The sequence below is a fragment of the Clupea harengus genome, chromosome 23 (genome assembly GCF_900700415.2).
Source record: "Clupea harengus chromosome 23, Ch_v2.0.2, whole genome shotgun sequence".
NCBI classification, from domain to species: Eukaryota; Metazoa; Chordata; class Actinopteri; order Clupeiformes; family Clupeidae; genus Clupea; species Clupea harengus.
Window position 1 is genome coordinate 2,159,807 of NC_045174.1, and position 12,576 is coordinate 2,172,382.

The 12,576-nt window shown below is 43.2% G+C and overlaps 1 protein-coding gene across 4 annotated transcripts in view; it reads left to right on the top strand.

The window, feature by feature from the left end:
• The first annotated feature begins 1,844 nt into the window (after positions 1 to 1,844).
• The window catches only part of prkg1b (protein kinase cGMP-dependent 1b), a 131,511-nt gene continuing 120,779 nt past the window's right edge, over positions 1,845 to 12,576 (top strand). The window contains exon 1 of one of the 4 annotated variants that reach the window (XM_031561501.2): positions 1,845 to 2,249. In XM_031561501.2, the coding sequence (XP_031417361.1) occupies positions 1,984 to 2,249 (266 nt within the window). In that variant the 5' untranslated portion in view covers positions 1,845 to 1,983. Of the gene's footprint in view, positions 2,250 to 4,155; positions 6,075 to 9,513; positions 11,806 to 12,576 lie in introns of those variants that run through there. The other 3 variants (XM_012820035.3, XM_031561503.1, XM_031561502.2) reach the window with 3 other exon arrangements.

Consider the following 12,576-nt stretch of genomic DNA (forward strand, 5'->3'; position numbering starts at 1 on the left):
GAGAAGGAGTACAAATAAAGAAGAGGAGGTGGAGGTGCAGTGATAAAAGGATAAAGAACTAATAGGACTTCATGACCTCCACATTGTTTATCAGGGGTCCCTTTTCTGCTGTTTCCAGCATTTTCTGCTTCCATTTTTTTCACAGTCATCTGCTGCCTTTTCTTCCACTATATTCTGCAGCACTGACGAAACAAGCTTTTCATTTCTAATGGCACAGAAAAAAAAGGTCAGACTGCCTTAACCAAGAGCGGCTTCTTTTCTTCCCTTGACTGTCTTTGCTGCTCAAGTTTGGGACACAGCATTTTCAGATCTGACCCACTGGCCATTTGCTTCCTGGAGGCAACCAATAGCGTGATGGCAAGGTAATCATGTGTCTCCATCACCACAATATGGAGATGTTGAAAGGATGAAACTGATTCTTTCTAGGTTGTAACTGTATATGAATAATCCTTGATGATTGTGATTATGGATATCCAGTTTTGCAGATGATTTGTGATAAATGCATGTTGCTATTTGTATCTGTGTGTGTTCGTGCAAGACATTAATGCAGGTGCTTTGGTGCACCTGTGTGTATTTAGCTCGTGCGCGTGCCCGTGCCCATGCGCGTTTGTGTTCAGCGAGGATGCGCCTCCTGTGGCGTCCACAGTCCTCAGCGATTATCCATTGGACTCACCCACATCCGCTCAGACCTGAGTCCATTCACTTCACCTCGGCAGCCCTCTCTCTTGACTTAACAATGAACCTCATACTCTCCTCGGCTCTCAACGGAGAGGGAGAGCGGGGGCACTTAATGCTCCCTCTCCCTCACTGATGACTAGGCGTATGAGGTAAACAATATTGATTTTGCAACATCCTGTCCTCACTTAGGGACCCTCTCCGGTTTCAATGAGAGAATCTGTATGCGTTACAGGAAAGGGGTGACTAACGTCTGCCGGCTCCCGGCCTGAAACCCGAGCTCCTCCCTAGGGGAAGACACCAATGGCACACATTCATCCCGATACGATGATAACTGGCGATGCTCAAGTTTTTTGTGAATCGCAGCAGGTTTGGCTCCAGCTGAGAAAACAGGGAGGTTCAAGGTGACCGTCAAAATCAGACCCCCGGTGCGCGCGCCAGTGATTAAGCAGTAAACGTGGCACAGTATGTGGCTACCACTGACACTTATCAGTAGGTAACATGGTCTACAAAGTGTCATGATTACAGACTTAAGGTGTATTTATGGAGTGTCAACATAGCCTGTATGTACCCATTTTATAGAGATAATAGCTCACAGTAAAGGTTTACCACTGACTTAAACAGCCATTGATAAACAACTGATTCAACCCTGTAGTTTATGCAACGGAGGGATATTTATTTAAGATATCGTACTCAACTTCGAAATCGTGTCAACTTCATGATTCCGATTACTGTTATATGATTTGAGGGGATTTTCAGTTTAACAGAGATAAACAGCTAGGTGCTGAGGAATAGTTAGGGATGAGCTTGATCACATAGGGTACCACAACACAACATTGTCTCTGCACTCATAGGCTACGGCTTGCATAAACATACGTCATCAATAATATCAAATGATAATTTTTGCTATTTTAGGATTGGAGCCTAGGGTTAACAGGGAACAAATTATGTGAATGGTCCTTCCCCCTACATCGGACCACGCTCACAACTCAGCGCGGCAGCTGACTTCTCGGAGCTCACCCGCACCCGTTCCGCCTCGCCACATAGTGACCCTGGTCTCTCCCAGGAGGGAAAGGGCAGCTCTAATTGGTTTCTCAACGCAATACAGCCATTAGCCTGCAGGAGGGTCCGTGGACAAGCACTTAGCAGGCCGTCGGTCAGATTGAAATCATTGGCGACAGTCCGTGTTCATCTGTGCGTCTGGGAGCACTAGGGTATATCCAGAGTCTCTGACTAGTTTAGTGTGGAATTCGCCGGGCTTATATTGTCAACAACATTATAGGCAAAGTTTTGTTCCCTCTCGTCAGCATGAGTGATTTAGAGGAAGACTTCACCAAGATTCTGCTCATGAAGGAGGAGAGGATTAAGGATATGGAGCAACGTCTTGCTGAAAAGGAGGAAGAGATCCACGAACTGAAAAGAAAACTGCACAAATACCAATCCGTCTTGCCCAGCGCTCAAATTATTGGACCGCGCACCAGGCGAGCCCCAGGCATCTCTGCAGAACCGCAATCGTTCAGATCGTTCCAGGACCTCACGAGTCAAGCATTTGGGAAACATGCCAAGTCTGACAGGTAGCAGTTCACTTTTTGTCACACGTGTACTATTAATACTGACAGAGATGGTGATCTTCTGAACTGATTGTGTGCGTTATGTGAAAGGCAGGCTCCCATGCAGAACTATACTTTCGTGAATTCTGAAACAAAAACAAAAATGTAGAGAATGGAAGCTGCTTAGCACACTGTTTTTTGTATTGATCGATCTGCGCTTTCATTCCTAACTGTGTAGAAAGGGAAAGACAGCGGGAATGGGCTTGGCTCCAGTGTTTTTAATTGATCGTGTCTATCGTTCTGCTCTCCGGGGTGTTGCCTGGAGGAAGCGCATGACATTATCGGCTTTTAGTAGATGACACACAAGGTATCCACCGCGTATTTTGGGACATTTAATACTTCATTAGAAAACGCTCAGCAACATGCGCTCGTTGGTTTCAAAGCGCCTCCTTAACATTTTCTGGGAATATTGGAGCGAACCAGCTCTGGTTAAAAAAGTTGTCTGCAATGCGAAATGCACTGTCCCTTCTAAGAACTAGTTAAATATCTAAACTGCTTCACTTGGTGTTCCCATAGAGATTGGTCATTGAACCTTGCAAAGAGGGCATCGTGTATTATGAGTGTATTATGAACTCAATATGCACAGGCACATAAAGAAGCTAAAATGCATGTGTGTGTGTCTGTTCATGTGTTGTGTTGTGTTGACGAGGTTCTCAGTAATAGTTTACATTTTGTCATCACAGACTTGGATCACGAAACCATGAAATTGTAAAGCATGGTGAGTCGTAACAAACAAAACGTGCAGGCCTCGCCTTACAGTTACTTTTGGATTGTTGTACAGTTTGGGCACTAGTTTACAAAACCACACCTCAGCTGTCAACTAACTACAGATGTGTCCACAGATACACGTTTTGTACACTAACTGATGTTTTTTTCTGCATGGGTGTACGTAATCAATCACTGGTTCATCCTCACTCGCTCTGTGACACTGTAATCCCGGTTCCCACGTCCTTACCTTGATCAATTCTTAATGCCCATTTGATGAATTATTTATGCCAAAGGCACTTCCATATTTAGGGTATAATTTCAAAGGGCCGTTCTTCATTTCTATTTATAAGGGCGCAAATGAGATTTCCCCACTAAGGTTGATATGATTTATGTGTGAATGTTCACCCATTCCTGATCATATTCAGAGCCTGGTAGTCAGTTTTACAGTCCTAACGTTCCTTCTTGTGCTATCATAACTATTCCCTAAAGTGTGTGTAGATCTTTAATTTTACTCGAAATGATTTATTCAGGACTGATGCCCTAATGTTTTTATAACTGAATTACCCAGAATCAAACATCCGCATGTCCTCCTTGGTTCATAGTAGGTGAAGTTTGCACTGCTTATATTTAATATTTGTCAGTTTATTCTTCCCTATTGGCCGAGTTATATCCATTATTGAACTGTGCCCTTTTTGACCACTAGGTGTCAGCAAAAGAACGCACAGAGGATGATTTGTTAGGTTTGGACAGACTACATGACAGTTGCTATAAATGAAAAAATAAAATAAAGTATTTTAAGGTGATGGTGTTTTCAGTTTTCGTTGATGACATTCAAAACGTTGATGTCTATGTTTTTTCAAGGCATTTACACTATGAATGCACAGTAAGTGAAACAGTGCGTGTAAGAAGAGACGATTGCACCCCATGACCTGCCAGTATGAACACCTTACTCTCACAAAGGCGTACGCACCTTGGAGTTTGTCACTATATTACTTATCGATATGATGGAAATACGACTGCAACCTGTGTTACAAGTGCCTCTGCTTACTCCCTCCCCCTTTTTTTCATATCAATACCACTTGGTGCGCCATGAACGGCGGGCTGTTTTGTCTCCATAATGATGGGCTGAACTGAATAAGCAGGCGCGTTTGAATGGGAAGGCCCCCTGCACTTGCCGTGTTTCCAAATTAAAACTCTCCAGTGTAATCAACAAGCTCCTTGAAAAGCACTTGAGCATTGAAAAGTGTGTAATCTTGACGGACACAAAAAAACGGTCTCGGTTTCGTGCGTATGTGTGCCCGCCATTGGGGACCCGGTGCTCGGGTCTACATTTGCATGTCACCTCTCACGGTTGCATTCACTTTGATCTGCGCTTGGTCTGGTATCTTGCAAGGGCCCTTCCCCGAGGATGTCCATGTCGCCCTAATTGGGTCGTGCTCCTAAACATATTCAGAAGGGTGCAGTTGATGAAAAGGACCTGAAACAAAACGAACGGCTAAACACAGGCTAGTCTTAGCTGACCTAAAATGTGAGATGTATTGCTTAGATAGACATGTAACAACTTACCAAATCGTTTATACAAGAAAATAATTGGATGAAAACAGATTGACGGGGTTCGGGTGACTCAACCGGTGCGGAGTTCGAGGAATTTGCAATGTATAACTATCATCACAAGAGGGAGCCTTTTACCTTCTTCAGGCTACTCATTACTTTCGGTGTTGTATTGCTACAGGAAACTGGGTAGGTCATAGGCTCATAGAGGTCATAAACTCATTTCAAATGTGTGTGTGTGGACATATAGCTAAAGTATATTACGTGTGAGGGGAATATGTCTGTAGAGTGCACATGAACATGAGACTAAGTAGGTACACACAATCACTCTAGTGATTAGGATTAGGAAGAAACTAAATGGCTCTACATAAAACATAACAAAACAAAAAAAAAGATTTACGACATCACAATATTGCTGTTTTACACCGTGAAAACACAGTGTAAAACATGTACCCTAAATATGTGAACATGATGTCATTCAGTTTTGGGTCAGGATTGTAATTCCCTGCCCTTCTCCCCACCAGCCTCCTCCTAATTAACAATGATAACAATGATTGCCTCTTCTTCCTCCATCCTTCCAGCTATCATTATTTCCAACAACATGATATAAAATACTAGCAAACTGTACATTTTAATCACTTGTTGACACCCTGAATTAGTGATTAGGGCACCTTTATATTTTTCTCTCAATCCATCCGTGATTTTCTTTCCATATTTCTCAGTGGGATTGCCTTTTTACTCATAGAGCTGTCTCTGATAAAAGGTGCACGCGCTCCTTCGATTCTGTTTGGCTTCCCTGTTAGGTGTGTTCGCGCTGTCTTATTGGCTGCGCGCACAATTGAGCGGAGCTTGGAACTTGCTGTAAGCTTAGAGCCGGTGTTCTGAGCTTCGGCATCCTGCGTGACACTCGCGTCTCCAGCCAGTGGCGACTGACGTATTTGAGAGCATGAATGCTTCGTGAAACTTCTGTCTACCCATTTTTTTTCTAAATGGTGGAAAGGCCCTGAGCATTTTTTGGAACGACACTGTAAAGAGCTCTAGTTTGCTTGTCAAACCATTGCCAAGCGTTAAGAAGCTTCCACAAGCCAAGGCATTTTGCCATCGCAGTTCATTTTTTGACAACGAAGGCTCTCCGGTGATTTTATGCCACTGTGTGAGGATTCTGAAATAACTTTGCTGGCGCCTGCGAAATCCGAAGGAGCTATGGGGACTTTACGCGATCTCCAGTACGCACTGCAGGAGAAAATTGAGGAGTTGAGGCAGCGAGATGCGCTCATTGACGAGTTGGAGCTAGAGCTAGACCAAAAAGACGAATTGATTCAAAAGCTGCAGAACGAACTGGATAAGTACCGCTCCGTCATCCGCCCGGCCACTCAACAGGTCCACAAGCAGAGTGTTCTGCAGGAGCAGCAACGGACGAAGAGACAAGCCATATCCGCCGAACCCACCGCCTTTGACATCCAAGAGCTTAGTCACGTCACCCTTCCCTTCTACCCGAAGAGCCCTCAGTAGGTGTCTGACCTACCCAAGGTCTCTAGTCTTATTCACTCAGGTGCTACTGAAACACAGCCTCTCTTGCAAATTAAATTCCTAGTCACAGCTTCTGCCTTATATACCGGTAAGCCGTTTTACACACAAATAGGGATTTTATGCAGGCTTGCCCACTCCTTTTAGATAGCAAATTGTGTGCACTACCCGAGTGATTTGATTGATGGTTCCTTTGGAAACCGTCCGAATGATTTGTCAGGCATCTCTCACGATCACACTAACTTTGGAAGCTGAAAAGTAAACATTGTCAGTTACAATGAACTGAAATCCGTCATTTATAGACTGTCAGCATAACCACTGAGTCTGATTAATGTGACTGGTCGTGGTAGTGTTATGACACTTTGAGTGTAGTGTGAGAACCAGGAGCTGACATCATGTAGACATATTTGGACTCCGTGCAGTCCAGCTGGAGTGCTGTTACTTGTTGCATTGGCCATATTTCATGTGTAGCTATGTGTGTATACAGATGACAAAAAAGGCTGAATTTAAGCAATTTTATTTGTAGTTGTTTTTCATATACATTTGGTTATTTGATTGAGTGTAAAGATGTGTAGGAATTTACATTATAAAAGAGACTAGTAACATTAGGAACATTCATCGATTTGTCATCCCTGTACATTCAAGGAAGTGACATATTATTATTGGACTTTGAAACTAGAGTCATCATCAAACCATATTTTTACAGCAGTATGTGGGCAATTGGTATAGCTTCCAGTTGAGGACTGTTCTTCAATGCTGTACATTTTGCAGAGCAGTCGTTAAATTGTAGCTGATAAATACTACCTGTGTGTGGTTTCGTAAGTGGCAGATACGAAAGGGGAGTCGCAGTAACACAGCAAAAGTTCACTTGTTGTCACTGCAGCTGTAGGATACAGGCTGGGATAAAGACCATTACGTGTAGTTAGTGTGCTGTACCGAGATGGGATAAAGCAGTCAACTGTTACAGTCCACTTTGTCAGTGTAGACGTTATTAAATTACATTTACTAAATAGTATTCAGTCTGAATGGCAAAGAACAGGATCAGAGGAAAACGCCATGTTGTATGTGTTGTTGGTTTGTTGTATGGAACAGTTCGGCTAGACAATCCAAGTTTCTTTGGTCTTGACTGAATGCAATCTCAAAAATAAAATTGAAACAACTGCTGTCTAGAAGAGGGCAAATTCAAAACTGCACAGGACAATAGAAATTCAGAGTTTTCTATAGTGTTTTTTGTGGTTGCTGAGTTATTTAATTCTTTTGTCGGAGTCTTGAAGCATGAGGAATGTTTTAAGTTCATCATCTGTTTCCTATTCACCGGCTCCTGTTTTTCGCATGAAGTATAACACAGTTATCATTTCACAATGGAAGCACAGAGAGTTGTCAAATGTCTTTCAGAATCCTTCACACCTTTCTTGACTCTGTCAGTTATCGAGAAGTTACATAACAACTCAAATGAATTAGAACCATGCATAATTCAGCCCTATTACTATGAGTCCAGAAGTTTTCCTTCAAAAAGAAAAAGAAAAACAAAACAAAACAAAATCTGGGTTGGAATGCACGCCCACATATCAGCGATGTCGGGCGAGGTCTCAGGGGTTCTGCCTCGGTATTCGGGGGCCCCACGGGAGTAGAGAAAAGTTTTTCAGGGCCTCTATTTTTGGGGCCCCCGACTATTTCTGACATCTGCATCTCCCCCTTTTTCCTCTCCTCCTCCCACTCTCTTTTCAGTCTTCTGCTTCTTTACTCTTTCGCTTCTGTAGCCTTGAGACTCTCAAAGCAGACTGCTGGGAAGACGAGAGACATTCTCAGCAGTGCCTGGCACGCCGACTAATGGGATGAGTGTATGAAGCTTTCTCTCTCTCTCTCCCTCTTTCTCTCTCTCTCTCTGCACTGGTCTCCACACTCATCCACCAGATTGTCAAGTAATGAAAACCATTCAAGTGTGGGTCCAGTGGAACCACTGTTTTCTGGGAGTCTGTGTTTGTGTTGGGAGGGGGGGATGGGGGGAGGAGTATATTCTTTGCCCGTCTTGCCCAGGCCCCATGTAAAGTTCAGCGGAACGCTTGCTTGCTGCCTTTACAAAGGGAGCATATTTTTCCTTTTATGGTAATCCTTGTTTAACAGCCCGAGCCAAGAGCAAGATAAATCTTCTCAAACAAAAGAGAGCACATTAGAAAGGGGGGGGGGGGGTGTGGTAGTGGAGGGAGAAATGGAGCAAGAGAAGAAGATGGAGAGCGTATGGAGGAGAAGGCTGTAGTCGCTGAAGTGTTTCCCCAAGCAGGACGTCACATCAGTATTCCTCTGCAAAACCTGCTGGGATGTGCTAATGATGCTTCCGCTATCAAAGGCTTTCATTAATCCGTCTGCATGCCCAGCCCTTACACACACACACACACACACACACACACACACACACACACACACACACACACACACACACACACACACACACACACACACACACACACACACACACACACACACACACACACACACACACACACACACACACACACACACACAAACTCAACCAGACAGTGCACCCCACCCCAGGCCCAACATCCTTAACCCTCCACCGAGAGGTAATGAGTTATCCCTGCAGATTGAAATTATATTTCAGAATATAGAAGTGATATGGAAGTTTAAAGGTAGGAGGCCAATATGTGAACCTGTGGGTAGTTTGCTTGCTAATGTGCTAATGTTAGATACGTAGTTGGCTCACAAATCACCTCAGATGTATTTTTTTCTTTGTTACAATAACTGAATTTTTAGATTTTACAGTGTCTATTTCTCTGTAAAATACTGAACAAATGACATTTACATACAAAAACCGCCGTCTACGGAGTTGGTCCACCATATTCAATTCCAGTTGAGGTTAAAGCTATTTGTAGTTGGAAAAATCTGAGCGTTCCATTTCTCCATAAATTAATAAACCCTTTACTTGTCATTACTTTAGTCTCTGAAAATGGATTTTATCGATTAATAACACAATTCCTGACAGTCTGGGCTTATGCCCCTGCCTGTCCAGTGCTTTGCCTTGCTGTTTTTGCCACAGTGACTCATTGATGCTCAAAGTGATATTATGAGAGAGGACTGTGTGGCTCTAGCTGGTTAGCATAAGCATTGTTTACCTAATTTCAAAATGGTTATTTCTTCACCTTCTGTTGCTATTTCTAGTTAATTTTAAAATGTGTTAAACTAAAATTCTTACATGAAGCGCCTATAAAGTAATTTGAAACAATTTAAACCTCAGTCTACCCTGTGTGGGTCCACCATGTCACGCTCGTGGACCCTAGTAAGTCTGAATCTGAATGAAAGATATTGTGTTAGGGTAGTCTTTGGCATGAAAGGGCTAATCATAGATGTTTTTACAGTGCAACTGAACCCCCCCCCCCCCCAACTCTCCATCATTTTCCTTTTTGGGCTTGTCTGAAAAAAGATACAATATGGTTACGCTTAAAAAGTAAGTTGTTTGAGGTTTAATGATTTCCTTCTCGTTGACACGGATCTTTTTCCCCCCAATGCTGTCAGATCCAAAAGAGGAGCGTTGTACATGCCACCACAATTGGGCTGTCAAGCCCCACGTTATTATTTTTCAATCATCCGGAGTCGTGGAAGGATTCCAATAAATTACACTTCAACCCCGACCCCCCCCCCCCAACACACATAGACACACTTCAGCCCTTATTGCCTGTCATTACCTTGTTTTGTGGATGACTGGCTCTTTCAACCCAGTGGGGAAATACCCCCACAACTTGGAAATTGTATCTGGCAATATGCTAGCTGCCCGGCTGCTCCCTGCTGTAACCATGGCGATGGAAATTGGGCTTCCTTGATGATGCGGGCTCACGGTCACCAAATTTGGAGGAGAATGGAGGAGGGCAGGAGCGAGTGATTTCTCCCGAGGTGTGTGTGCTGATAAATGAGTGTAAGGTTATGCAGTAGATTTGCCATGCAAAACAAGAGGGCATGATACCCGCAGAGCATCGTGGCGTGTTTTTCTTTTAAGCCGTTCTTCTGGGCGGTCCCTCCAGGAAGAAGTCGATGAGGGAAAGTGACAGCCCATAAAACATTTTCATGGTCTGGCGTGAGGTCCAGGACTGTGGTGGGATCGCAGTGGTTTGGGGTGTTTGTTTTCTTCTTGCAAATTCATATGTGCTCATCTCTCTTTTGATCTCTGTTCTATCGAACTATTTGTATCTCATATTGTGGCAAACATCACAAACGTCACGGAAACCTGTCTTCATATGTGTCAATATTCAAATTGGGCACTTAAAAAAGAATGCAAAAGTCACAGATGTCAGTTTTCCTCTCCCTACATTTGAGTTGAAAATGGCTAGCTACAAAACAGAGGCCTACTACAGTAATACATTAAGCATCAAGGCTTTCAGTGTTGCCAAATTCAAACATCAGGGCGTTACGTTTTATCCAAATAAGTGTTAGTGTTAGCCTTAAAAAGAATACTAACTCATATGTAGTATGCAAGGCTATAGTGCCATCTAGTAAGATACGCTGCAGTGTTGAGCCTTGCCTTAAGGACGTCTCAAAAGTAGTTTAAGCACACCTGAATGCAGCTGATGAAGTCAATCATTAGGCCACACGACTAGCAGTCATTCAAACAGTAGCACTGTTATTTCAGTTGAATCTTGTCAAATACCGGTAACACAGTTTTATTTTACAAGTACAAGGTCAAATCCTACTTTAATAGCAGTCTCATCCGATAGTAACTGCCTTAAACCATTTAGATATATAGATTATATATATAGCTATGACTGCTAACCACATTAAATTAATTGTTGGAGCCAGTTATGATGTCCTCCCAACACTGCATAACCTTACTCAGTGGGTGGGTGAAGACAAAAGCTGCAAGTTGTGTTTGGGTGTTGGCTCATTAAAACATATTCTGTCTGGATGTAAAACTAGCTTGATCCAGGGTTACTACATGTAATCTGTTTTTAAAATCATTGGTGTGTTTTTTTGAGAATAAAGGAGTTGAGGTTAACTCTTCGCCGGTTAATGACAGGGATAGTCAAATTTATTTTGTGCAAGAGGGGCAGAAAAGAGGACAGCAGGCATGTGCAAATGGGGCAAAGTGTGGTAGGAGGTGGCTGGTTGTGACTCCTATGGGACCAGACATGGTGTTGTATTCTGAGTGTGAGGGCATTGTTTACTTGATTGAATTAACAATTTCTGATTGAAGATACGATCGAGGAAGCCTTTGAAAGGAAGAAGCTAAAGTATGCAGAGCTGGTTGCGGAAGCGAGAGAGCAATGTGGGCAAGCACATACAAGACCACTGGAGACCAGTGGTCACTCAAATGAGTTTAAAGGAGTTGTCCGAGGCTGCTGGAAAAGCAAGCCAGTGGTTATGGCTGAGGCACTCACAGACTACCTGGGGACATGTGAATTAACCTTTATTACATGAAGAAGCCTGTTGACGTAAGATGTTCTGGAAGTTGACACTTTGCAAGATCTTCTGGATTTTGTCATTGTCAGTATTTGGACTCTGTCTCATCTGTTTCTGTTTTGACATGTCCTGTGTTTTTGTTGTGGTAGCCATGTGCCTGTGTTGTGATAGCCATGTGCTACCATGTGCTCCGCCCCTTGTCCTGTCTTTGTTCTGTTTCCCACCTGTTCTGCTCCTCACCTGTGCCCAATAATTACCCGGCCTATTTAAGCCTGTCTTGCCTCATGTTCCCTGTTGGATTGTCGCAACTGTTGTGCTACCCTGTTCTGTGAGTTTGGAAAGTAACTTTGCCTGCCTGCTTGTGTCTCCTTGAAGGAATACTTTTTTTAACTGTTAGCTTACAGAAGCTTTTTGTGTTTTTCGGCATGGAAGCCTACAGTGGTCGTGTGCCCTGTTTTTGTGTTTGCCTTTTTGATCCTCTGTGTTTTTTGTGGAACATATCCTGCTTTAATTGATCTGCGCTTGGGTCCTCGTTTGAATCCTGACGGGCATACCTTGAGGCGTATAGCTGAAGGGGCCATACTTAGTCCAGTTACATTTGTAAAATAAAAAATGAATTCATTTTTTTGTAGAGGTATTTAGGATTATTCCATTAGTCGCCTAACATGTGATGTGCAGCAAAATGCCAACTATAGGTCACTCAGAGGGTCAAAATGACCTGAGCTGCAGATGGATTGGCCGAATATTGTACACTCCATCTGTTATGGTCATTAGGTTGCCCTAGTTAGAGTAACTAACATTATATTTCAAAATAACGCCACAGTTGGTTGATTGAGTTAATTTATTCTGTGTGACCACTGCAGCCTCCAGAGCATGTCTTAGTCAACTAACATTAGCTAGCTCAGCAGTGTTAACTTAGCTGATGTTGCTTGTTTCCCCATGTAAAGCCAGGCAGCCGCATGCTAGTCATTGGGAGATGAATAGAGACTGTCTACTGTTAACTAAAACCTGCATTGCTGTTGTTATGGGGAACAAGTCATTTCTGTTCATATTTTGTATCCACTATTGGCGGACATCTTGGTGCTCTCCACGCCCAGGG